Source organism: Anastrepha ludens, chromosome 6 (genome assembly GCF_028408465.1).
Source record: "Anastrepha ludens isolate Willacy chromosome 6, idAnaLude1.1, whole genome shotgun sequence".
NCBI lineage: Eukaryota > Metazoa > Arthropoda > Insecta > Diptera > Tephritidae > Anastrepha > Anastrepha ludens.
In genome coordinates this window covers 13,978,707-14,004,001 of record NC_071502.1, presented here as the reverse complement: position 1 = coordinate 14,004,001, position 25,295 = coordinate 13,978,707, and the positions used below count along the sequence as shown (strand labels likewise).

Here is a 25,295-nt window from a genome sequence, read left to right as displayed (position 1 = left end):
AAACATTTCGTTGCTTGTGCTCTGGCTCGGTATATTCACATGCAACAAGCCAAACAAAAATTACACCTCCACCACGAGGCAAGCACATCCACCCACCCACCATCGAGTCATAAGGCATTTGACTGGCCAACAGGTGTGATCCAACAGAGGCTACTTTCACTCAACAGTCCCATTAGCAACGCTGTGCGCTTGAATATCTCATGCTATCTATGGCGGCACACACATACACACGCAATTATATGCGTATTTGTCAGCAATTTGTGTTCGCATGTGTGCGCAGTGAAGTTGCAAGCGCACTAAGCGCACAGCTATGGCCGCAGCATATAAAAGCAACGACGCTTTTGCTTTCGGTTCTCAGTTGTAGTTGACATTTAGGCGTTGGACATTGGCGCTCAACCTGACTTTGAAACATTTGTGTTTAAGCGGATTTTTCGCAAGTTTTTATTTTTGTTTAACTGCTGGCTAGGACGTGATAAAGTCTACAAATTTTAAAGTTCTGAACATTTGCTTACTTGTGTGTTGGTTAGTGAGAGAGTACTGCAGAATGTGGCTGTTAAAGCCCGCCATTTAACAAGAGCTCAGATTATTTGATTTTGCACATTTCGAAATGTTTGCAACATTTGTTTGTTGTAGTCGCTGGAGAAGGGTGGGCAACAGTTGCAGCGGCAGCATGTTTACTTTGTGGCCGTTCAAGTGGACGTTGCTGTTGTTGGTCATGTTTCTCATGAACAAAGGTATGTATGAAATGCAATATTGAACTTATTTGTTGGGCGGTTGAATGCGGTTTTTAACGCGTTCGAAAATGTGTAATTCAAAGAGTAAACAAAAGCGAAAAATTTAAGAGCCATATTAAAAAAAAAAAGCTTTCATAAAATTTACATAGTTTAATTTTTAAAGTGCTGGTGCTGTGAAGCGCCGGGATTATGTGCTGCAATAAAGTTTTTGAGAATACATAAGTTGCCGGTAAGAATATCAGAGGCAGACGAATGGCGGATAACTGGGACCTAAGCCCAAGATCTATTCATCCCCTTAGTATTAAAATAGCCTATACATTTTTTGATGTTTTGAGAAAATGAATTTCAAACTTTTTGTCGAAAGTAGCTCTCACTCAAATCTCGTTATGTCTGTAAATATTTATTATTTTTTGACTGACGTTTTGACCCGCTTTGTGGAACTAGAATTTGACAAAATTTTGACCACATATAAAATCGACGATGGAGAATCCAAAAATTCAAAAACAAAATAATAGCCTATGAGCACATAGGCTATTGTTATACTAAGGGGACGTATTGTCATATTCAACAATGACTCAGTGCTAAACGAAAGTGGGGAGTAGTGAGATTCACTAAAAAAAACAAAAACAAAAAAGGAGGGATATACGCTCTTGGAATTTATATGGTAATCAAACTACTGTTAAATTTCTTATATGAAACATATGAAAAAACTGTAAACCGGTAAACCGCGTCGCGAACAAACTGGCAGGTATAGGATCGAATGGCTGTCGGCGAACACTGCCCAAAATACGGGAAAGGCAAGAACTAGCTTATAAAGGGTGGGCCATATAGCGTTTGCTTTTTGAGCCACCTATTTTTTTGAGAATGGTAACACAAATGACATGTCAAATGTGTTCATAATTTACTTAAAGGTTTGACATTTACGAAATGGGACGCTATACGCTTGAACAAAATTGGGAAATATTGTAAACGATTTCCAAAGTGGTGAGTCTTCTTCTTCTTTTCTGATTTTCACATCGGTAGCTACGTCAATAAGCAAAATTGTCGGATTTGGGGCTCAGAAAATCCAGACGTTACTGTAGAGAAGCAAATGCATCCCCAACGAGTCACTGTTTGGTGCGGTTTTTGGTTTGGCGGCATCATCGGGCCATTTTTTTTCGAAAATGAGCGAGGAGCTGCAGTTACAGTAAATGGCGAGCGTTACCGTGACATGCTCAACGAGTTGTTTCCAAAAATTGAAGAGGATGACATGGACGACATTTGGTTTCAACAGAACGGTGCAACTTGTCACACTGCCAAAGTTACTCTCGAACTTTTGGCTATCGTTTTTGAAAACCGAATAATCAGCCGAAATTCCACCTCGGAGCTGTGATTTAAGCCCGTTGGACTATTTTTTGTGGGGAGCCGTTAAGGACAAATGCTATGCGAACCATCCAGAGACGATTGATGCTTTAAAACACGAATTCGAAGTTGCCATTCATGAAATTGGAGCCCAAACAATCGAAAATGTGCATAAAAATTGGGTTTATCGAATGGCCTGCTGTAAAGCCAGTCGTGGCAGTCATTTGAACGATATTATTTTAGATTCATAAATGATAATGTTCAATGTTCAAAGTAAAAAAAAAAAGTTTAAAAAAATATTGACTTATTTTTTTTTATAGCCGATTCAAAATGCAAATTTTACATGGCCCGCCCTATAGTAGATTAGATTAGATTAGATTTGTGGGGGGTTGGACAAGTCCAAGCACTCAGTCAGTAGACCATTGTACTACACCCAGATAGATTTCAGTAGAAAAAATAGAGATAGGAAAGATAAAATGGCAAAACAAAAAAATTAGTTTGAGGTCACTCTTCCACAAATCATTGGATTCATTGATGAATCTTAAGAGATTCGAAAGAGGAAGGGTATGCACTTTATCCATACTCAGTATGTCGTAATCCAATATCCTAAGCCCGATTCTGGAAAACGCCGGACAGGTACAGAGAAAATGTTCTGCAGTGTCGTCATCCTCAAGACAGGATAGGCACATCGGGTGGTCGATGAGCCTCATGACAGCCATTTGCTGACCACAGGCGTTATGCCGTGTGATTACACCCACCAGTACTCTCAGGTACTTTCTACAGAGTTTTAGGAGAAAGGTGGCTATTTTCCTGTTTGGTTCTTTCACAAAGCACTTAGCTACTCTGCACGAGTTTAACCCAGATCAACGTCTTCTATGCGTAGATCTCATGAAGTCGTCAATCCATAGTTGAATCGATGCAGAATTGACTCCTAGGAAGGGTGCAGGGTCTAGTGGCATACTTGCAGAGCCTTATTAGCCAGTTTATCAGCTAACTCTTTCCCTGTAATGCCACAATGTCCAGGCACCCAAATAAGACTAACTTTGTTGTGTTTTGCAACCCTGTTAAGTTTTGTCTTACATTCACCGACTAATTTCGAAGAGCAGCGTGGGTTAGCAAGGGTTAGTTTTGAGAAAAACGCATTTAAAGTTTTGCTATCTGCTCCGGAGCGCCCAAGCGCCATTTGTTAATTGTTGAAAAACTCGAAAAGTATTTGTCGAATTCACTTCAAATTTTCACACAATATTTTTAAGACACAATATACTTTAAGCAAATGCAAAATAAAAAAAAAATAATTTTTTTGAAAATTCTGACTACCCCTTACCCCATAAATGGCCGATCTGAAGATTTTTTGCAAATAAAATTTTATTTTTGTAGAACATTTCTCAAATCTCCCTGAAGGAGTCGTTTTGATCAATGTTTTGAAAAAGACATAAAAACACATTACATGCCATAATTTTTTTTTTCATTTTTTCCGCCAATTCACGGCTGGTTTGACGACCCTTCTTCTTCAAGAGGAATTTGGATTCAGAAGGTCTTCCGCTGCGGGACATGTCATCGACGTCAACGTTGTCATTTTTGAACTTTGCAAACTATTTCTGTGCTGCAGACTCGCCTATGACACCTTCTCTGTACACGTTGCAAATGTTCCGGGTTGCTTTGGCAGCTTTTTGACCTCGATGAAAAGCAAAGAAGAGCAGGAGTCGAAAATGTTGCTTTTGCCTCCTGGGTATTCCATTTCTAAGCCTCAAAACTAATAAAAAATTAAATAACTCAAAAATACAATTAACATTGTTTTCTAGTGCAGAAGGGGTTCTACCGAATGAATGTTAACCCTTTGCCAAACAGCAAACAAATCATTGAGAAATAAAAGAAAACGCTATGAACTTAGTCCTCAACCCAATATTAGTGCCTGTCTATAAGTAATAAGTATTTTTTGGAAAATATTACCTTCAACCTGAGCTGGCATCATTGTGTTTACAAAATGACTCCTGCACTAAGTAATAAATGTGTTTTAAATTCTCATTCAATATTCAATCTCAATGGTGCTAAAGTGTAAGAAAATCACTCATACGCCTAGTCGGCCAAGAGAAATCACTGACATCAAAAGGCCACTTAGTAAAACTGAATGATGCTCAAAAATTTTAATTTTAGTTTATCGATCAACATACGAAAATAAGAAACTAAGTTTCAAATTTTCAATGCTGTTTTAACATTTGTTTGCTGAGCGATAGATGTCAAAATTAGCTTTGCAACTTACTTTATGTACCAAAGACAATTTAATAGTAATTATAATTTATTATTTTTTGAATACGCTCACACGAATTTGATATTAGCCTAGATATACCTCACTTTCTTCCAAATCGTCCAAATTATGACGGTTAACTAAATTAAACTATTTTCGGTCAGAAAAACGACCGATCGCTAATCATATAAAGGAGTATCAGTATGAGCAGTCCGCGCCACAGTAGTAGCCTTCCGCAAACAGGTGCTTTAATGCATTTAAATATTATAAATCTGTGTGTGTTTTTGAGTTGCTTAAAATGTTTTACACTGGAAATGGTATATTGCACTGTTGCTAGGCTTGAATTATTTTATTTCTACAGCCTATTTCTGAAAATTAAACGCTGCATTTCTGTTGGAACCGCAGCAAATCGAGAAAATTAGTGACACTGAAGAAGGAATTTTGTTGCTGTCTTCAAGTGCAATCTTTTTGATAAAAATGCATAGAGAACCCGAAAATTTTTCGCGGCCCTTTTTCCTTTCAGAATATATGCGAATGAATATCGAGACGCTTGATTACATTTCATTCAAAATTGAAGGAAAATCAAGGCGCATTCATTAAAGGTGGTGGCACTAGACCAACAACAATGATCTTTAGGTTTGATTTGGCAAAGTATTGGGAAACTAGAAAACAAATAATGAATTCGCCTTGTTTCATTCTGAGCCGATAGCCATGTGGACACAGCGAAAGGAAAAAAAACAAATCAGCTGATTTACCAACACCACCTTTAATAGAAATAATTTGCCTTAAGGACAAATATGACACAATTGTCAAATTGTACCAAAAGCAATATTTATTTATTTCTAATAAACATAAATGTAAGAACTCAACAAGGCAAATCTTTTAAAGGGGATAGCAGTAGTTGTTTTTTTTTTCCTTTCATCATGCACATTCAGATGTCAGCACAAAATTAAATTGCGAATGGTATTATTTACCTTAAATTTTGTATTTTGCAAATTGAACTTTTGTAATGAATATAAATTCAATTCATTTTATGTTGTAAATAAATACAATAATAAGAAAGTGCGCAATCTGCTTTATATAAATAAATCACATCTTTGTTTTCTATTTCACTTGACCTTCTAATGTACAAAATGATGTGGTTTGCCTAGTGCTACCACCTTTAATGAAATCGCCTTGGAACTAAAAAGTAGCTAAATTCAAAACTACAGTAATGATAAAGAAAATGCGAAATCAAGGCGAAACTATACAAAGTCATATCGATTCTATAAATAACACTTGGGCTGAAAAGTCCCGGGCCTTACACATAGATGGCACTAGTTTTGTTGTATTCACCTCTTTTTCAGTTAGTACTAACCTTAAAAAGACAGCTGTTAAAATTTCATGATATTCTATTCATTAGTTCGTGAATTATTGTTCTAAGAGTGACGCTACTTTTGTTATTTTCAAGGCAATCGATCAACAAGAATTTCGTGTTTTAATTTTACACTGCTTTTGTTGGGGGAAAATACCGTTCAAGCGAAGTAATGACTAGAAAAGTGTTATGGGGATTTCGCTTCATCAAAAAACAACTTTAAAACGATGGTTTGCTGACTTCAAACGTGGTCGTAGAGACGACGTTTACTGACATCGTAAAGTTATCAAAAGAACCCGTTGGCTTTTTATTGCATACGCATTTGACAAAGAGAAAGCTGGGTGTGCAAGCACACGACTTCTGTAGAAGTTGTCTTGATGAGGAAGAGGCAGATACAATCTTGCACCTTGTGCATCATTGTCCTGCACTATCCAGACGGAGATTTACTATTCTAGGCAGACAATTTTTTAACGACTTGGAAGATTTCAGTTCTGCAGAAATAGGAGATATTCTAAAATTTTTGAAAAGCACACACTGGTTTTAGGATAAATAGGGAAAGCTTCCCACGCGGCATCACAATGGACTATGAGCCTAAGTGTGTCCCACAGGACAACCGCTCCAACTTAACCTAACCTAAGAAACTCCGCTCGAATGAAGAGATTATCGCTGAAACTGAGGTCTATTTTGAGGCAAAAGATAAATCGTTCTTCAAAAGTGGTATTGACATGTTAGAGCAACGCTGGAATGATTGTGTTGTTCTTGGTGGAAATTACGTTGATGAATAAAGCCAAGTTTGAACAAACAAAACGTGTCTTGCTTTTTGCCCATGTGTTACAACTCATATCGATTGGATAATAAATAAAGTCTCTAGAGAGTAGAAGGTCTATACTTTCACTGTCTCTTGTTGTTAGTGCAATTCAAGGAGAAGTCGATTGTTCATCCCTATTACATGGCATTCACTTTCATATCCCTACTAGATCTCTACGCAGAACTTACTCATTTCATCTTCAATTGCTTAACACAAATTATGCGTGTAATGCTCCTATTGCCCGGAATCTGAGGGAATTCATTGAGATCTCTAGTTCTATTCCGCTTGACTTTTCGATGCCAAAGAATGAATTTTATAAACTTCTGAACTCTTTTTTAATTTATTAATTTAACTGTCTGTATGTAGTAATTTCAGCTCATATTAGTTCCAAGTGATCTATAAAAACTGTAATTATGCTTAAGACTTCAAATCAACAAAAACGAAAAAATAGGGCTGCTTTTGTAAATAAGCAAATGGCCAGTAAATCGATGTCCAATTACTTTTTTAGTTTTGTTTGTTTATTTGAGTCAAATAGTAAATTACACACATACATACATTACATTTCTGATCTAGAAAATAAATAACAAAAAATAGAGTAATGTTCTTATAATTTTTTTCCACCAATAATTGAATCTAAGCCATTATTATTGGCAAACAAGTTTTTATTCCACAGCCCTAATGAGTCGTTGGACTACTACAAAAACGCGATTACAAGTTCTTAAAATTATTTTTATCGATCACTGAGTAAGTCGTAAATTAATGTTTTTATGTGAGTTCACACAAAAAAATTTGACACCTACTCTCTAGCAACAATATCTTTCATATATATACTTTTTGGTAAGGCAAATGAAGATAAATAGGGGACCATAGAAACTATGCATTTAAAAACCGCTTTGCCTGAAACAAATTTTCAGAAGCTTTTTCCATCTTCTTCTCAATTGTCGCGATAACTGCTTACGCGATTTTGGACGAGTTTAACAAAGCGCGCCATTCGTTTCTTTCTCGTGCTAAGTTGGACACACCAAGTGAAGCCAACGCCTACTCCATCTGATCTTTCCAACGCAGAGGAGGCCTTCCCCTCCCCTCCTTCCTCTCCTCTGCTACTACCAGCTGATACCGCCAACGTAGTCGCTATATTTTTATTCGCTGCACTATGTCTATGTAGTCGTAAAGCTCATACAACTCATTCTTCCATCACCTGCGATACTCGCCGTTGCCAACGAGCAAAGGTCTAAAAATCTTCCGCAAAATCGTTCTCTCAAATATTCCAAGCGTCGCTTCATCGGATGTTGTCATTGCCAAGCTTCTGCGCCATACGTTAGGACGGTCATGATGAGACCCTTATAAAGTGTTAGTTTTGTTAGTAAAGAAAGGACTTTACTACTCAGTTGCCCACTTAGGCCACAGTAGCACTTGTTGGCAAGAGAGATTCTTCGTTGGATTTCAAGGCTGCTGACATTATTATCGATGTTGATTTTGGTTTCTAGATAAACGAAGTCTCTTACAACCTCGAAAACATAACTGTCAGCAGTGACGTGGGTGCCGATAGCCGACTGTTTATTTGATGCCAGGAAGTTCTTCGTTTTGTCCTCGTTCACCACCAGACCCATTCGCTTTGCTTTTTTGTGCAGTGACTGCACAACGGACCAGTAGCCCTGAAGTGTGACGAAAATTCACGGAAATCAAATTTTAAAATTGTTGAAATGAATTGCGCTATCGAGAGATGATTAACGATTTTTTATGGCCGGAATTGGATGGTATTGATCCGGTCAACGCTTATTCTCAACAAGACGGCGCTACGTGCCACACAAGCAACGAAACCATTGATATTTTACGGGAGAAGTTTCCGGACCGAGTTATCTCTCGAAGAGGTGATCACAATTGGCCACCGAGATCTTGTGATTTAACACCTTGTGACTTTTTTCTTTGGGGCCATGTGAAAGAGAAGAATAACGCCAACAACCAACAGCCCAGGGTCGATTCAAGACCTCAAAGATGGAATTCGTGAGCCTATCGAGGATATAGGGCAGCCACTTTGCAATTCGGTTATGGAAAATTTCATGAAAAGGATAGTCCTGTAAGCCTGGTCATGGTGGTCATTTGCCTGATGTTATTTTCCACTATTAACGGCATACCTTCCTCTCTAAAATGAAATAAACATCCGATCATTTATATTAAAAAATAGCATTTTTCTTTGAATATCAAAATAACACCTCTTGTTGAAAAACCCTTATTTAATGCCTTATTAATTACATATAGATTATAAGTATATTAGCGATTGTTCTTTTATGAAATATTTTTTATAAAACCTACTTATGCATACCTATACTAAAAATGCCCATTTCAGTTAGAAAAAAAAACGCCTACAACCGTCGTTCCTGCGGAAAAAATGACATTCACAATGACGGTTGGGCATCAAAAGGGACTTTGTTTTTTTTTAAGCCTCCCAACAACTGATTTGTATTAATAACTGATGATTTATAGCCCGCAATTATTCATGTGCTATAATAAAATTTTTATTTCATACGGAAGTGATGTTTTAAACTAAATGTGAAATGTTTTTTTTTTACTTACTATATTGTCTGTGTATGTATGTACCTTTGTGTGTTATATATATTTATATACATATGCACATATGCATGTTTATTTAGTGGGAGCAATGATGGTCATAGTTGCACTGGGTTTAACATATTTTTAATTTAATATTTAATCATTCATCCTTTTTTAATTAAAATTGGCGTGAATTGATGACCACCTCAATTGCAAAATATGAAAAGTAAAATTTAGTATGTTGACATACGAGGATAGGTTAAAAATTAAACGAGTTTGGCAGGAAAGAGTAACGTTTCAGTTAAACTGAACTCATTTCTCCACACACTTTCCTTTGAGTTCACTACGCTGGAGCCTAACGATTCCCATTTTGCTGATGCCTTCCATATAATACAATTTATCGAAATCCACAAAATAGCTTATCTCTAGGCGTCTTCGGTCGCTACTCCTCTGCTCGCTTTGTTGAGGCTCTACACGCTTAACAAGAAATTGGTATGTAAAGGCAACAACAACGTTATTTAGTAAACGTTATTAGTAAACTTACACAACTCCAGCCAATTTTTTGAAGTGAAAACTTCTTTAGAATCATTGGGAGTGATTTGAGACTCGATGAAACGAAAAAGCGACACCAAAAAGAAGAAGAAAAAAGATATACGTATATATATGTATGTATAGAAAATGCTTCATTACCAGGCACACAGAAGGATGGCATAAGCAAATTTAAATTTGTGAATTTATATATGTATGTATATATGCGGATATATGTATATATGTTGTGTGTATGTACATATGTGCCTCGCGACAGCAAAACATACGGTAAAATTTCTCAAGAAATCCAGCGCGCATTCATAGGCACAGTACATTTGCATGTACAGTAGGGCGGGTCGATTTAAAAATCGCTCATTGCTCTATGAAAATCGTATTCTAGGGATCAAAATAAGAAACTTTGCCGAAGGAACCATACCTCTAAAACGAATTCTGATGTCCCCCAATTTCAAAATATCACCATTTTTGGCCTTTACATGAAAAAATCAGCTAAATGGCTATGTTTTTGAAGTGAAAACTTCTTTAGAATCGTTGGGAGTGATTTGAGAAAAAGTGAAACGAAAAAAGCGACACTCTTGGCTACGAATATTACATATACACGTAGCGACGAACTAAATAACTTTTAGGCCAGCGCCGACAGCATGGCGCGATAGCCGAACGGCTAGCAATGTGAGCTTCCGATCCAAAATCCTTGGTTCGAATCACAAGAAAAAAAAATTTTTTATACAGTTATTTTATTTTTTTATTTTATGATATGTTTATGAGGAGCTTTTTTTCATGGCAGAAATACACTCGGTGTTTTGCCATTGCCTGCTGAGGGGTGAGCGCTATTAGAAAAATAGTTTTCCTTAATTTTGCTGTTTTCACCGAGATTCGAACCTACGCTCTCTCTGTGAATTCTGAATAGTAGTCACGCACCAACCCATTCGGCTACGGCGTTTGTTTAATTTTACTGATGCAAAAATGAGGAAAAATATATGAATAAAGTTTGCTTACTGTTTACACATTTTCCAAAGGTGGCGGAGAACCAAAAAAAAGGTCGATTTTCAAACAAATACGAGTGCATATGTGTAATTGTGTTAGAGTTTCGGTCACGCCCCAGCAAAACCTGCGTGCATATGTGTTTGTAACATTCAAAAAAATGTAATTGTGTTAGAGTTTCGGTCACGCAGGTTTTGCTGGGGACGCTCATAATAGCAACCGCGTGTGTATTTTTATATTCGTAAATATTTTCATTTTTAAATATTTACCGCAATTATGCCGAAAAATAATGCAGAAAAGTGTCGTGAATATCGACAGAAAAAAAAATCAATAAATAGCATCACGGAATTCATTCACGAAAATTTAATAAAGTATACACCAGAAGTATCGCGGATACTTAGAAAAGATTACAATAAAGTTCCAATGATTTTAAGTGGCGATTTTAACGTAAATTTTGCATTGGACACAGCGGTTCCTTTAATTGGCGTTCTCAATACAACATTCAATTTAAAAATGTGTAACAATCGCACTGAATCGACAACACGATCAAAAACAACCATTGACGCGGTATTTCAAAGACATGTTGACAACATCGAAACCAAAGCATTTGTATCATATTTTAGCTATCATGAGCCACTCGTATCATTTGTTGAAATTGAAAACATTGAGGATGAATACTAATAAAATGAAGAAAATAAAATATGAACTTAATAGCAATATTATAATGAACCTATAATTATCTTGCTCCTAATGCTGATTTCGTCTTATTCTCAGTTTGTTTTACGGAAGGTTTCACTTCTATCGCGTCTAACCGTTAGACTGGTGTTTTTTTTTCTTTATTTTTATTTATTTATAATATTATCTATTTTTTCTCTTAAGAAATTTATTTAGTCAGAACATATGTAAATGAATGAATGTGAGTTATAGAAAAGAAACTAAAAAGTTCGACCCATATTGGGGGACATCAGAAATCGTTTTAGAGGTATGTTTCCTTTGGCAAAATTTCTTATTCTGATCCCTAGAATATGATTTTCACAGATCAATGGGCGATTTTTTTGCCTTCCCACAAATCGACCCGGCCTAATGTACAGTAACCTTGAACAGGCAGCTGCGGTTGTCGAGCATTTAGAAACATATATTTACATACATATATGGGTGCAAACATATTTACGGAGCCGCGGGCACTCGACTTGACAAAAATTGAATATTGGCAAATAATTCTACGCGAAATATTCCAATATTGACTATTTTCGAATTGTCGAGAAAATTAGCATATGGGCGGCTCGTTTTATGAATGAAAGTACTTGCTCTTAGAACTATGAGCTCGAATTTATAAATCAATTTTTTGATGATGAGTTTTTGTTGCACAGTACAATAGTTGAAACTGTTCGGCGCCGCCGCGACTGTTCAGCGCTATGGCAACTAGGATGATGACCGCTACGCCTGCGCCTATTAATGCATTTTGTTCTTGTAGTCGCTAGGCATAGAATTTTAGCTTTGGACGACATACGCATTTACAGGAATAAAGTGAGTGGCCTGTGTGTGCGGTTGTATGTAGATGCATATGTGTATATTAATAAGCATTGTTTTGCTGGAAGTTCAGAACACAAATATGTATGTACGTACATAGGCTAGGCCATAGTATAGCATGCATACATATGTATAAAAAATTCAAACCAAGCGTCCTACGAATGTTTGCGTGTATGTTAGTACGTCTGTGTATTATACGCGTTACGACGCTCATAATAGCAACCGCGTGTGCTGTATTGCGTCCGTATTTTTATATTCGTAAATATTTTCATTTTTAAATATTTACCGCAATTATGCCGAAAAATAATGCAGAAAAGTATCGTGAATTTCGACAGAAAAAAAAACAAAAAGAAAATAAAACTAAAAAAAAATACCAGTCTAACGGTTAGACGCGATAGAAGTGAAACCTTCCGTAAAACAAACTGAGAGAGAATGAGACGAAAGCAGCATTAGGAGCGGGATAATTATACGTTCATTATAATATTGCTATAAAGTTCATATTTTATTTTCTTCATTTTATTATTATTCATCCTCAATGTTTTCAATTTCAACAAATGATACGAGTGGCTTATGATAGCTAAAATATGATACAAATGCTTTGGTTTCGATGTTGTCAACATGTCTTTGAAATACCGCGTCAATTGTTGTTTTTGATCTCATTCTCTCTCAGTTTGTTTTACGGAAGGTTTCACTTCTATCGCGTCTAACCGTTAGACTGGTATTTTTTTTTCTGTCATTAGGCAAGATTATGCGACCTCCAACAGGCAAATATCTACAGCCAGCCAGAGAAGTTGTTGTAATGGAGAAGGTTGATGGCGCTGGCGTACGGTAAGGCTGTCTTTTGTCTCCTTTCTTATTTTTAATTGTTATTGAAGATATACTAAAAAGCTGTATTGAGGGGAAAATAAAAGGTATTTACTGAAACTTCTATGAACACCTCGAAGACATCTCTCCGTCAAACACACCGACATGCAGAACAAAATTGATGATCTGTCCTCAACCTCATTGAATGCAGGGCTAAAAATAAGTCAAGAGAAAACGAAAGCCATGAAAATTCGATCCACTAGCAGCCGCCCACCCGTTCCTCTTAAATGGTGATCAAATTGAGAACGTTGGCACCTTTACCTACTTGGGTAGTATCATTGCCGCTGAAAACAGTGCGAAACTATACGTTTTCGCCAGAACAAATAAAGCGAACGGTGCCTATGCACAGCTCCGAGCTATCTGGTCTGCGAGCATCCTCAGCGTACATAAAAAATTGCGGATCTTTAAGACAAATATACCATCAGTACCGATCGGAAACCTGGCTCACAAATAATAGGATCGAAAACAAAATTCAAAGCTGAATAGATGTTTACTCAGGATATTGAAGATCTGGTGGCCCAACACCATAAGTAACGACGATATTTAGTATAGGAGGTGCAAAATCTAACATGCTAAAACTGCGAAAGTGAAGGTGGATTGGGCATACGCTTCGCAAGGACGCAAATGAAATATGTCATCAAGCACTGGATTGGAATCCACAAGGTGCTCACAAGGTTGGCCGTCCAAAAATATCTTGAAGGAGAACTGTCCAGAAGGAAGTTGAAACGACAGGAAAAACTTGGAGCGAAATCAAGCTTCTTGCAAAAAATAGAATCAGATGGAGGTGTTTCACTGATGCCCTATGCTCCAGTGGGAGAAACCGATGATGATGATGGGACAGTCATCGAAGAAAGGAGCGCCCAGTGACCTCAATCGGCCAAAACCGGACATTTACAGAGAAAGTGCTCAACAGTCTTTTGCTCTGAAAAGTCCCCACAGTTTTTGCAATGGGTAATCCTAGCGTATGTCGATCATCCAGTGACCAGTAAACACAGCTACGAATTTGGAAATTGAATGGCGAGGAGTCCCTAGGACTTTCTGAGTCCTCCGTCTATACTGGGGCCGTACTAGGGCCAAAAGCTATTCGAAATAGCACATGAATAAATGGAATTCCATCCTTTCAGCGCTTTTCTGAGAAATAAAGTTGTACAGCCACGGGTATCAGATCTCTGCGACCAATTCAGTCGACCCCTTCCTGGCAAATTCATCAGCTATTTCATTTCCTTCTATGTTCCTATGTCCTGGAACCAAGAGCAGAGAAATGTTACCTGCACACCCAAGAGATTTAATCTCCTCCTTACAGGAGTGGACTAGTTTGTGTCTGCACCATGGACACCGGCGCCTTGATAGCGGCTTGACTATCGGAAAAAATGTTAATATACGAGTATCCCTCTTTACCACGTTTCCTAATCATTTTGCATACCTACCGGGCCGCGAGGTCTCAAAAATTAGGGTTTGGGGTTACTTTTACAAAAGTTACTGGGGCTTTAGAAATATTCGGCTAGATTTCGGTGCGGCTTTGGCTAAAATGAGCCGAAGTTCGGCTCAATTCGGTTCGGCCTTAAAAACCAATGTGATCTCGTTCTCTAATATTTTGAGAATTTTTATCAGTGAATATTTTTTTTTTTTTTTTTAAGAATTTGAAAAGGCTTATTTATTGCGCATCTCATAAACAAAAAAAAATCGAATATAACTTTTTTCGGCATTTTGTCTTTTCAAAACAGGCGCGTTTACAAAACGGCGACAAAAAATTGAAAATTGTGTATAAAAAAATTCCTTTGCTCTACAAACAGAGAATAATTGTGATCAAGCAACTAAAATTTCAAGTCAATCGGTGAGTATTTCCTCGATTTGTGAATTCGGCCGACGTGAAAAATACATCTTCAGAAAAGCGTGCTTAAAACTTTCTGTACGGAATCCTTTGGACTGAGAGAGGCTGTGCCAATATTTAAAATATAATTTTTAGGAATTTGTTCTACTTTAATCTTATGAGTTTCTCTTTTTTAATACATCAGGGCATCTTTGTTTAATTTCTTTAATTGAACCAACCTTTTAAATTTTATGCGCTGATTGAGAAAAGCATCAGGTCAGCCCATAAGCTCATGGGTTTTTTAAAGGTGGTTTTAAAATTAATAAAAAAGATGTTTAAAGTATTTATTAATCAGTAATATATTTTCCTTCATTATTTACAATGTCTTCCCAACGTTTGGGCAAATTTTTAATTCCCTGCTCAAAAAATTGTTTGTCCTTGGAGCCAAAATACGCTTCGATATCCCTTTTTATAGCTTCTTTTGAGGAGTAGTTCATGTTACTCATATGGGATTGAAGTCCACGGAAAAGGGGATAATCACAAGGTGCAATATCCCGAGAGTATCCACCATTAGTTCCCATCCGAGCTCGTTCAGCTTGCCTAATATTTGCCTTGCGGTATGAGCTCTTGTGTTGTCGTGGCGAAACAAAACTTTGCGTCTATTCACTAAAGAGATCGATTTTTGTTAAGTGCATCATTCAGGTTTGATAGCTGATGGGAATCATAATCAGCAGTTATCGTCTGGTTTGGTTCCAGAAGTTCATAATAAACAATACCGGCCATATCCCACCAAATAGGCAGTAGAATCTTCTTGGGGCGAAGGCCATCTCTAGGGCTCGGTTCTGGTGTTTCATCTTTATCTAACCATTGGCGTTTGTGAACAGGATTATTGTAAAGGACCCATTTTTCATCACCAGTAACGATGCGGTTCAAAAAACGAATTTTCAAGCCGTTGCAGCAGCTGAGAACACACATTCACTCTCTGCTGAAGGTTGACGACGGAAAGTCTATGCGGAGCCCATTTTCCCAGCTTTGAAACCTTTCCCAACTGAACCAGGTGCCTGTGAACTGTTCCATGCGATGAATTTAACCTCTGAGCCATCATATAGACTGTCAAATTTGGCTCAGCTTCCACGAGTTCGAGCAAGGCGTCGGAGTTAAAGACGGCCAGCGCGCGGGGCATCCTCTACGTCGCAGTTACCACTTCGGAATTTTGAAAACCACTTTTGCGCAGTCCTTACACTCACGGTATCTTCTCCTTGAACAATGTTTATTTCTGCAGCAGCAGTTGTTGCATTTTTACCACTTTTATAAAAAAATACGAAATATGCCTCTTATACGCGTTAGAAGATTCCATCTTGTCTTTTGACAACACGTGCTTCTATCCGCGATTAAATCACTTGTTGAATGCCCAATATATCACAGAAAATATAAATAGTTCCGTTATATTCCGCGAATAATTTTTTATATGCAAAAATCGTACAAAAGTGAAATTATGAGTAAAATACGCACGAACTTATTTTTTTTTTTTTGGCGGTGAGGTTGGGTTAAAAATGCCTTCGCACCATATAGTAACCGTCGCTACTACGTGTGTGGTGATTCCACTAAAAATATCCCTCCTCTTCTCTTGGATTTTTCCCTCCACCCCGGGACTCCTTCCGCATTGCTTCGAGGTAGAGGGCCAAGACGGCGATCTAAGAAGGACACTTACTTACTCACCCTTCGTCCAGGGTCGCCTGTTTTGAGAAACCTTGAGCATATGCTCTTCAGCATAACTTTCCATTTCGCGCTTCTTTTTTCGGATAATATCCTCCACAAAATTTTTGACGGCATTCCATTTTTCTTCGTCTGTCATCATTTTCTCGATAATTTCTTCAGGTGTAAATACACCAATAGCTTGTTGCAGGCCTGTTCTCTCTACGTTCCACCTCTCGCATTTAAAGAAGGTGTGCTCCGCATCATCATACTCAGTATCTCCACATATGCAGTTTGGTTGGCTCACTTTCCCCATTCGCCAAAAATACTTGCGAAAGGACCCATGTCCGGACAAAAACTGTGTGAGGTAATAGTTAACCTCACCGTGCTTTCTTTCTACCCACTTTTTTAGATCGGGTATTAGTCTCGCTGTGCATCTACCGCACCGTTCAGAGTTTCATCTTGCCTGCCAAAGTGTGAGCGTTTGAACTCTAATATCGGAGAAGCGTGGTACTGGGATTCCTGTGTTTGCGCTCTTGGGCTAGAATATCTATAGGGATGGTTCCGCTGATAACTAACACCGCTGCTTCAGATACTGTTCTGTATGACGAAGCCACTCTGAGAGCGCAGGTGCGTTGTACAGATTGCAGAATTTTCCGCCGGCATTGCACCCTTAGCGAATCTGGCCATATTTCGCATCCGTATAAGATAATCGAGTTCGTCGTGTCCATTAAAAGTTTTCGCTTGTTCTGCGTTGGACCTCCAAGGTTTGCCATGAGCTTACTTAACATGCCGCTTACTTTGGCAGCTCTTGTGGCAGCATGGTTTATATGCGCCCAGTTGGTTAGCCTTGTGTCTAATTGTACTCCAAGGTACTTGACCACTCTTTTTGTTGATAAAGTGGCATCGAGTACTTGAATATCTACTTCTAATGGGATACGTCTGTTCGTTAGAAGGATTAGCTCTGTTTTCTCTGTGGCCAGCTTTAATCCACGGTCTTCTAGCCATGTCTGAACTCGGATCATCACCTGATTTAACTTCCTTTTGGCTTCGTCAGTGTTTCGGGCGATTATTACAGCTGCAATGTCATCTGCGTATCCCACTAAATGCACATCCTCAGGCATCTCTATTCGAAGGGTTTCATCGTAGCTTATATTCCAGAGTTCAGGTCCGAGTATTGATTCTTCGGCCGCACCTGCTGTTATTTGTTTGGTCTTACACCCTTCTCGCATTTCGTATAAGAGCACGCGATTGCTTAGATAGCTGCGAATAATCTTCAATAGATTATTCGGGATCTTGAATTTTACCTTTAAAGTTTCAATTACGTCGTCCCAACTTAAACTGTTGAAATCATTTCTAATATCCAGTGTGGCTAGTAATACTAAGGGTTTGGAGTATCGATTACCTGCCAGGGCATGTTCTACGCTAGCTATTACATCTTGGATGGCTCCTAAGGTAGATCTGCCACTTCTAAAACCATGCTGCCTGTCGGAGAGGTCGCCGCTGTTCTCTACGGCTTCGCTAAGCCTATGCTTTATCAGTTTCTCAAAGAGTTTTCCTGCGCTATCCAGCATACATAACGGTCTATAAGCGAACGCTAATGTTGGGTCTCCCTTTTCCTTACTGATTAGTACTAGTTTTTGTTTTTTCCATATTTCTGGAAAAATTCCTTCTTTTAGGCATGCGTTGTATATCTTTAGCAGCAAAAAAGGGCGTTCGATTGCCAATAGTTTCAGTATTTCTGCAACTATGCCATCAGGTCCCATCCTAATGTTGGGTCTCCCTTTTCCTTACTGATTAGTACTAGTTTTTGTTTTTTCCATATTTCTGGAAAAATTCCTTCTTTTAGGCATGCGTTGTATATCTTTAGCAGCAAAAAAGGGCGTTCGATTGCCAATAGTTTCAGTATTTCTGCAACTATGCCATCAGGTCCTGGCGCTTTATTGTATTTCATTGCTTTTGCAGCATCCATAAGTTCTTCTTCTGTAAATGGGACAGGTTCCGTTGTTTCGTACTCGAGTTCTTCCCTCTCAGCACAGTGTGTTGGGAAGTGTGTGTCAACTATTTTGCTTACCATTTTGATTTCCATATCAGCAGCAGGGGGTTTGGCCTCTAGCTTCATAACGATTTTGTAGCCCAACCCCCATGGGTTATTGTTTAGATCGTTTCGTAGCTCTTCCCATTTGTCTTTTTTGCTTTGGCTTATAGCTTTCCTCAATTCTTTTCTGCTCTTTTTGTATTCTTCGGATTCCGTTATCGTAATTTTAAATTACTTGGTACATTTTACCTGTACACACCAATATTAGTATTATGTATTATTATTATTATTATGAAAGAGCCCAGATTCCCCTCTCTAAGCTGACTATACCACCAACTAATCAACTAAATTTAATTGTTATTTTTCGTTTCATTTTTCCGTAATCATTAAGCCTTTTCCTCCCCGGTTGTTCATATAAAATAATTAAAATATTTGCACATTTAAAATTTTGACACATTCTTGTTTTGTTTACTTTTCCGCTGACACTCCTACGCATTATTTTATGCACTCTCCTATTTAAGTATTTATGTGCATACTTACATACACACACACACATACGAGTATGTGGGTGGCATAATGACTCTGCGAGTTGGGTGGATTACTCAATACACCGCCTTTACCTATCGCATTGTCCGAGTAATTAATTTTTGTGACTGCAATTAATTTTAAAAAGAAAATAATATTTTGTGAGGCATTTGCCACATTTATTCCCCTTCAATTAATTATCGAATTGTTGGAATATAAAGGAGAATAAGAACTAAACATCGCCTTATTGAATTTGTACGGCACTTGCTGATAAGAGAGTAAAATTCTGGTTCTATTGTATTCCAAAAATAGTTTTATAATTTATGTGTGCATGGGGAAACTTTTCGTGATAACGATTTAAGCGAAATCGGCTGTTAGCTTCAAATAAAATTCATTGTTTGCATAAACATTGTGAAAAAAAGCCATGTAACTGTACATCTACACACATGCGTATGTATGTACGAGTATGCGTGTTTGTAGGAGTATGAATTTATATCGTCATTGTATTAACGTTTTAACATAATTATATGCATTCTTACGAGGTAGGGCTGAAAATAAATCGGCCTAGTATAGAAAACACATTAAATGTTTTTCAGTCTTCGTCAACTATTTCTTTTGCTTAAAGATAATTGATGAAAATGTGTTGAAAATGTTTCTGGTACCTACTAATGTGCTTTCGGGAGGCTTTTTATAAAGACGAATGGCACAAAAAATGTTTAGTTTTGCTAAAACGAATGTTGAGACCAAATATCGGTGTTAACTATGAAATGTTGTGCACCTAAAAATAAAACACGGATGGTAGATTATGTTTGAAGACGTGCCACTAGGACGTCCCCGTGAGATTATCACCAAATTTATAAATGGATGTCGATAAAATCGCAGAAATAAACGAAGTTGACCGGCTTGTTAGTAGTCGTAGCATCGCCCCGGAGCTAAAGATCGACGATAAAAAAGGTTTCCACCATTTGCGCTAAGGTTTTACGCAAAAATAATGGATTTATTTTTCCCCAAACTAATATACACTTACCAGAAAAAGTATCCGTGACACTACCAAGACTTCGGAAAGAACAGGGGATTGAGGTGGCAGTTGAGAAACTCAGAGCTGCCTTAGTTGAATGTTTTGCGTCAGCCTGTCCAATTCGACCTCTCCTTTATCGGACTCCCGTTCCGTGGTGGAATCGAGAGCTCAGAACATTGAGGCGTGAGTCGAGAAAACTTCTAAACTGGGGCCTCAAGACTAATCTTACTGAGGACTGGGAGAGATACCGTCATGTGAAGGAGCTTCTTTTAGGGAATTCTGCGGTGGTATTGAATCTCTGAGTGACACGGCGAAATTGGTTTGGATCCTGAAAAGGGATCCAACCGCAAAGCTGGGGTCACTTAGGAAATCTGATGGCTCCTTCACGGAGAAGCAAAGTGAGGCATTCAGTTTGCTGATGGACCCTCACTTTCCAGGCAATTAGATAAGCATTGGCCATCAACAGCCCTTAACGAAAGATGCTGCTGTCAGAGCTGCTACACCTTCTCGGCGTGACTGGCACGTTGCCAGATCTGTGGTGAATGAAGCCGCCATTCGATTAGCCATCGAATCTTTTGGCGGCTACAAGTCCCCCGCACCAGATGACATTTATCTTGCCATGCCGAAGGAAGGCATAAAGTGGGTGACTGCAGCCCTGCCCACTCTCGTGGGGGGGTGGTGAGGGTCGGTTTCATCCATATTTTGGTAGAAATTTCTACACCAGCATGACCTCTTTCATGCTGAAAAGTATCGAACGGCTAGTGCAGTTGCATATGCGTCAGAGGTCGCTGATTCTCTCCATTTCAGCATCCCTATCAAAGCGGAAAGTCCTGCGAATCGGCACTGCCAAACCTTGTTGCTAGGATAGAGCAGGCCATCGACAGGAGGGACTACGCTATGGGCATCTTTTTGGATTTAGAGGGGCTTTTTGATAATGCCACTTTCGACAGTATGTGCAGCTCTCCCAGTAGACATGGTGTAGACCGGGTGCTGCTGAATTGGATTCGTTCAATGCTAGCCAAAACAATCGTCACGGTGTGGGCGGAGGGGGATCTGCTGGTGTCGTCCGGGGTAAATAGAAGCTGCCCCCAAGGTGCTGTGCTGTCTCCATTGCTCTGGTGCATAGTGATCAATCCTCTACACACCACCTTAAATGATGCTGGAGTCTACACACAAGCATATGCGGACGACGTTGCTTATTTGTTAACAGGCCCTTCGCCTAGGAACATCTGTAGAAAAGTGCAGAAAACTCTGGATATGATTGACACAAAGAGCTGTGCGAATGGGCTATCGGCAAACCCCACCAAAACTGGTATTGTCCTCTTTACCAGAAGAAGAAAGCCTGATGGAATCGGTCTGCCTAAGCTAAAATGAGTCACAATCCAGCTATCCAAGGAAATTAAATATCTTGGAGTAATCCTCGACAGTAAGCTCCTATGGAAATCACACGTTGAAAAAAAGACATCCAAAGCACTGACAGCTTTCTGGCAGTGCAAAGGTGTCTTTGGGAAAACGTGGGGTATTTGTCCTAGCAAGGTCTTATGGATCTACCCGGCTATGATAAGACCTATTATCACCTATGCATCAGTGATCTGGATGAGTAGACTCTCTCTCGTGGAAATCAGGAGGTCCTTATCGAGACTACAACGCACTGTGACCATCTGTTGCACCGGAGCTTTTCCAACTACTTCAGGCTCAGCATTAGATGCTCTGATTGGTCTACCACCACTTGATGCTTTCATCCAAGGGGAGGCCTTGAAGGCCATCTGCAGGCTGAAACACAATGCGAACTGGTACGGTCCCTGTCCGGCATTGGAAAACCGAGAAGGCATGGTCTTCGATCCAACGATTCTCTCCATGCCCCTTGACTCCTCCTCTTGATGGCAAGTCTTACTAGAAAAGAGATACAAAGTAGTGCTGCCAGAGGCTCAGTTGTGGTCAAACTCTGAAAAAGAGCCCGGCAAACACTGTTTTCGCATTTTTACTGATGACTCCAGGACCGAGCACGGCTCCGGCTCTGGGGTCTACGTGGAATTCAGCAGGACAAAACTGCTCTTTGCTCTTGAATGCTGTTGAATGCTGAACTTTGTTGTGGAAAACAGATGGAGAGCAGATCTATATGTGTCTGCAGTGACAGCCAAGCTGCGCTCATGACCTTAGACAGCCCCCCAACCACTTCAAGGGTAGTCGAGTACTGTAAATCCATGCTGAACTATTTCGGAATACATAATATCCTGATGCTAACATGGTTCCTGGGACACGTGGGTATCGCGGGTAACGAGATGTCTGACTCTTTAGCCAGAATGGGCTCTGACGCAAACTTCCTTGGCCCGGAGCCCGTTCTGCCACTCCCTTCTGCAGCCATCAAACCCAAGGTTAGCAAATGGGTTACTCTAACCCACAAGCAAGCTTGGCAGGCTGAGAGAGGCTACAGATGGACAAAACTGATGTTACCTGTCATGTCGGACCGACTGTCGCAGTTTCTCGTGTCACTAAGCAGAGGGGACTGTAGGCGGCTGGTTGGACTGATGACGGTTGACTTTCTATGGGCAAGGCACATGGAAAAGGCGAGCATCTCAGAAAGTGCACTCTGCCCAGCTTGTGAAGAGGAGGATGAGACGGCGGACCACTTTCTGTGCGTCTGCCCGCCCTTCCCTCGAATCAGGCTTAGGTTTTGGTACTGATGTGCTAGGAAGCGACCACCTTGGCTCCTTGGTATCACAAGATCTACTCAGATTTCTTCGGAGATTGGGTAGATTTAAAGAAAATTAAAAGGGAATCCAAGTGTAGTACAATGGATTTAATATTGTCTGAGTCCTGTACTTGCTAGTTGTCTCGACAAAAATAAATAAGCAGGCATACCTAATTTTTTCTCGATTTAACATATTCCCGCTCCATAAAATGGACTCAACACAAAAAAGTCGATCCAAATCATTCCATATTTAATAACTTTAATTGCAACTTTTTCATTGGCTGTTTTATGTTTTCCACTTTGTTAATTACTAATACTTTCTCTTTTCATTGAAATCTTGTTTGCAGTGGCAGCCAAATGGCCACCTGACACACAGTCGCGCTTCTATCCGCAACATTGGCCTCGCCATTACTTTGACGACTTTGCATTTGATTCACGCAGTTTTGGAAATGAAAAATCTATCGACGGAAACGGAAATGCTTTATTTGGCAAAGCAATCGCTGACGAAATAGCGTTGCCCGATTTGTTACAAGCAAACGATGTTGAAGTTCCTGCCGATGAAAGGCGTCAGCGGCAAATGCAATGGCTGGGTAGTTGGTTATTTGGACAAAGACAAAAGCAAACGAAACAACAACCATATTTACAAGGGCAACTCCAACAACCGTCACAACCACAAAACCAACAACAGCAATCAAATCTAAACGGTTTGCGTATGCATGACGCAGATATAGTCATCTACAAGAAATCACCTGAAATTGTGCCGGGTGATGAAGCGAAGCTCGCGCTTGAAACTGAGGCAAGTGAGAATGACGTCGCTTATGCAAAAACGGTAGAGGAGAATTCAGAGAAGCAGAATATGCCGCTGGACATAGTATCGGATTATGATTACAAAAGTGATATGGATTCAGCTAGCGAACGTTTCAACACCCAGCAGCCGCCACCTTCCAAACGCGACCCTTACGCGCGCCGCAATCGTAATTACGACTATGCTTACATACCCTACACAGCGTACCAGCACGATCGGGAGCAAGAACTTAGCGAAGCAAAGAAATTGGCTTTCAAGCGGAATAAAACCGGCAATAGCGATCAACGCAATTTCCTACCCTCTATTAGTGCTGGTGAGTGAACGTACAAGCAGAGCGTTGAAAGAGCTTTACGCATGCGCGCAGTTAACGCAACAGCTAATACGCGTTACTCGAGTACGTCTTGAATTGCCCCAAAATTTCTTTGTTCACTTTCCATTTCAGGCGCCATGACACACCTGGGCAACTTCTTTACGGATCTTTCAAAGAATGTGCACTACAATGAGAAATCACAACCGTTAGGCCATGAGGACGCGAAACTACTTGAAGGGCAACATCCCCTACGACAGCTGCACGAGAAGATAGCTGGTGAACATGAGGCAAATGCAGGTTGGTAGATTGAACAAATTAATTTAGGTAGCGTTTAAATTAAATTACGTCTTCCATTTTCCACTCCACATTTAGAGTTTCTGCACGCAATACGCACATATCGGCCTTCTCAGAAGATACGCTCGTTGGTGGCGATGAATCCGCGTGGCTATCATGGCGCACAATTCATTGATCCCAATTATATGTGGGTTGGTTTGGGTAAATAGCAGTACGCGTGGCGGCGTTGTGGTAGCTGGCATTGTGCCGTAGATCCACCCAGTTGGCATCGAGGAAGAGAATGAGGTTCTCAAATGCCCTGCTCTCCTTCTCACTCCTCATCCTCAACCACACCCCACCACATCGCGTTTTAAATGTTACAACGAAACTCAGTGGATGCAAACAAAGAGCGTATAAAGATGAGGTGTAGTTTCCGGCTCATGCCGATAATAAAATTCAGCTAGGAAATTTCAACACACAAAAACTAAATTTTTCATTAAATTTATTCTAAGACCGCATCCATATAGCGCAAATACTGTCTTGTGTTTTTGTGTTGTTCATGACTTTTACACAGGGCCACGCCTACTGTAGAGAGGAATTGCGGAATGCCGATATTGTAAACGAAGAACGAAAACACAACGCGCGCACGAGCAACTCGGCGCTCCTCAACTTTGCTCATCGCACTTTCCCTAATGTGTTACGAGTTGAAGCACTCAAGCAACGCCAGTTGCCCTATATGAAGGCGGTCTAATTAGTCCGCATTGGTTTTTAAGTGGTGAAATTTACTAGCAGTGTTTTGCAGCTTCTTGCCTTTGTACGTTTTTTGTTGCAAGGATGTATGTAAATTAGAATGAAAAAATATGTTTGTGATTATGATTTGTTTATGGTATGTATTTTCGTATCAATTTTTTTATAGGAGTTTTTTTTTTTAATATAAATGTAATATCCACGGTATCTAGTCAACTGATGTGTGTATGCTCCTGCCCCCCATCTAACATTTAGCCCTCATTAAATATGTTCTTGTAATGTGTGTTTTATTCATAAGCAACCGTTATCCTAATAATATACAACCACATATATATAAATATATTTATTAGCTGTAAATGGCAAAAAATATAAAACAACAAAACTGTTATTTTTGAAGTGTAAAGATGCAATGCAAATAAATGCGTTTAA

At 39.3% G+C, this 25,295-nt stretch overlaps 1 protein-coding gene across 1 annotated transcript; it reads left to right on the top strand.

The window, feature by feature from the left end:
• Nucleotides 1-376: 376 nt before the first annotated feature.
• Nucleotides 377-25,295, top strand: LOC128867975 (uncharacterized). The gene is made up of 4 exons (XM_054109637.1): nucleotides 377-734; nucleotides 23,079-23,849; nucleotides 23,979-24,143; nucleotides 24,219-25,295. Exons 1-4 carry the CDS (start codon nucleotides 608-610, stop codon nucleotides 24,347-24,349), a joined length of 1,194 nt encoding a protein of 397 aa, XP_053965612.1. The 5' UTR covers nucleotides 377-607; the 3' UTR covers nucleotides 24,350-25,295.

What these genes read in the sequence shown, in the direction of transcription:
- LOC128867975 (XM_054109637.1), top strand. Translation starts at nt 608, where the DNA reads ATGTTTGCAACATTTGTTTGTTGTAGTCGCTGGAGAAGGGTGGGCAAC. An exon ending in CCTACCCTCTATTAGTGCTG is followed by an intron (nt 23,850 to 23,978) that starts GTGAGTGAACGT and finishes TTTCCATTTCAG; the next exon opens with GCGCCATGACACACCTGGGC. An exon ending in TGAACATGAGGCAAATGCAG is followed by an intron (nt 24,144 to 24,218) that starts GTTGGTAGATTG and finishes CTCCACATTTAG; the next exon opens with AGTTTCTGCACGCAATACGC.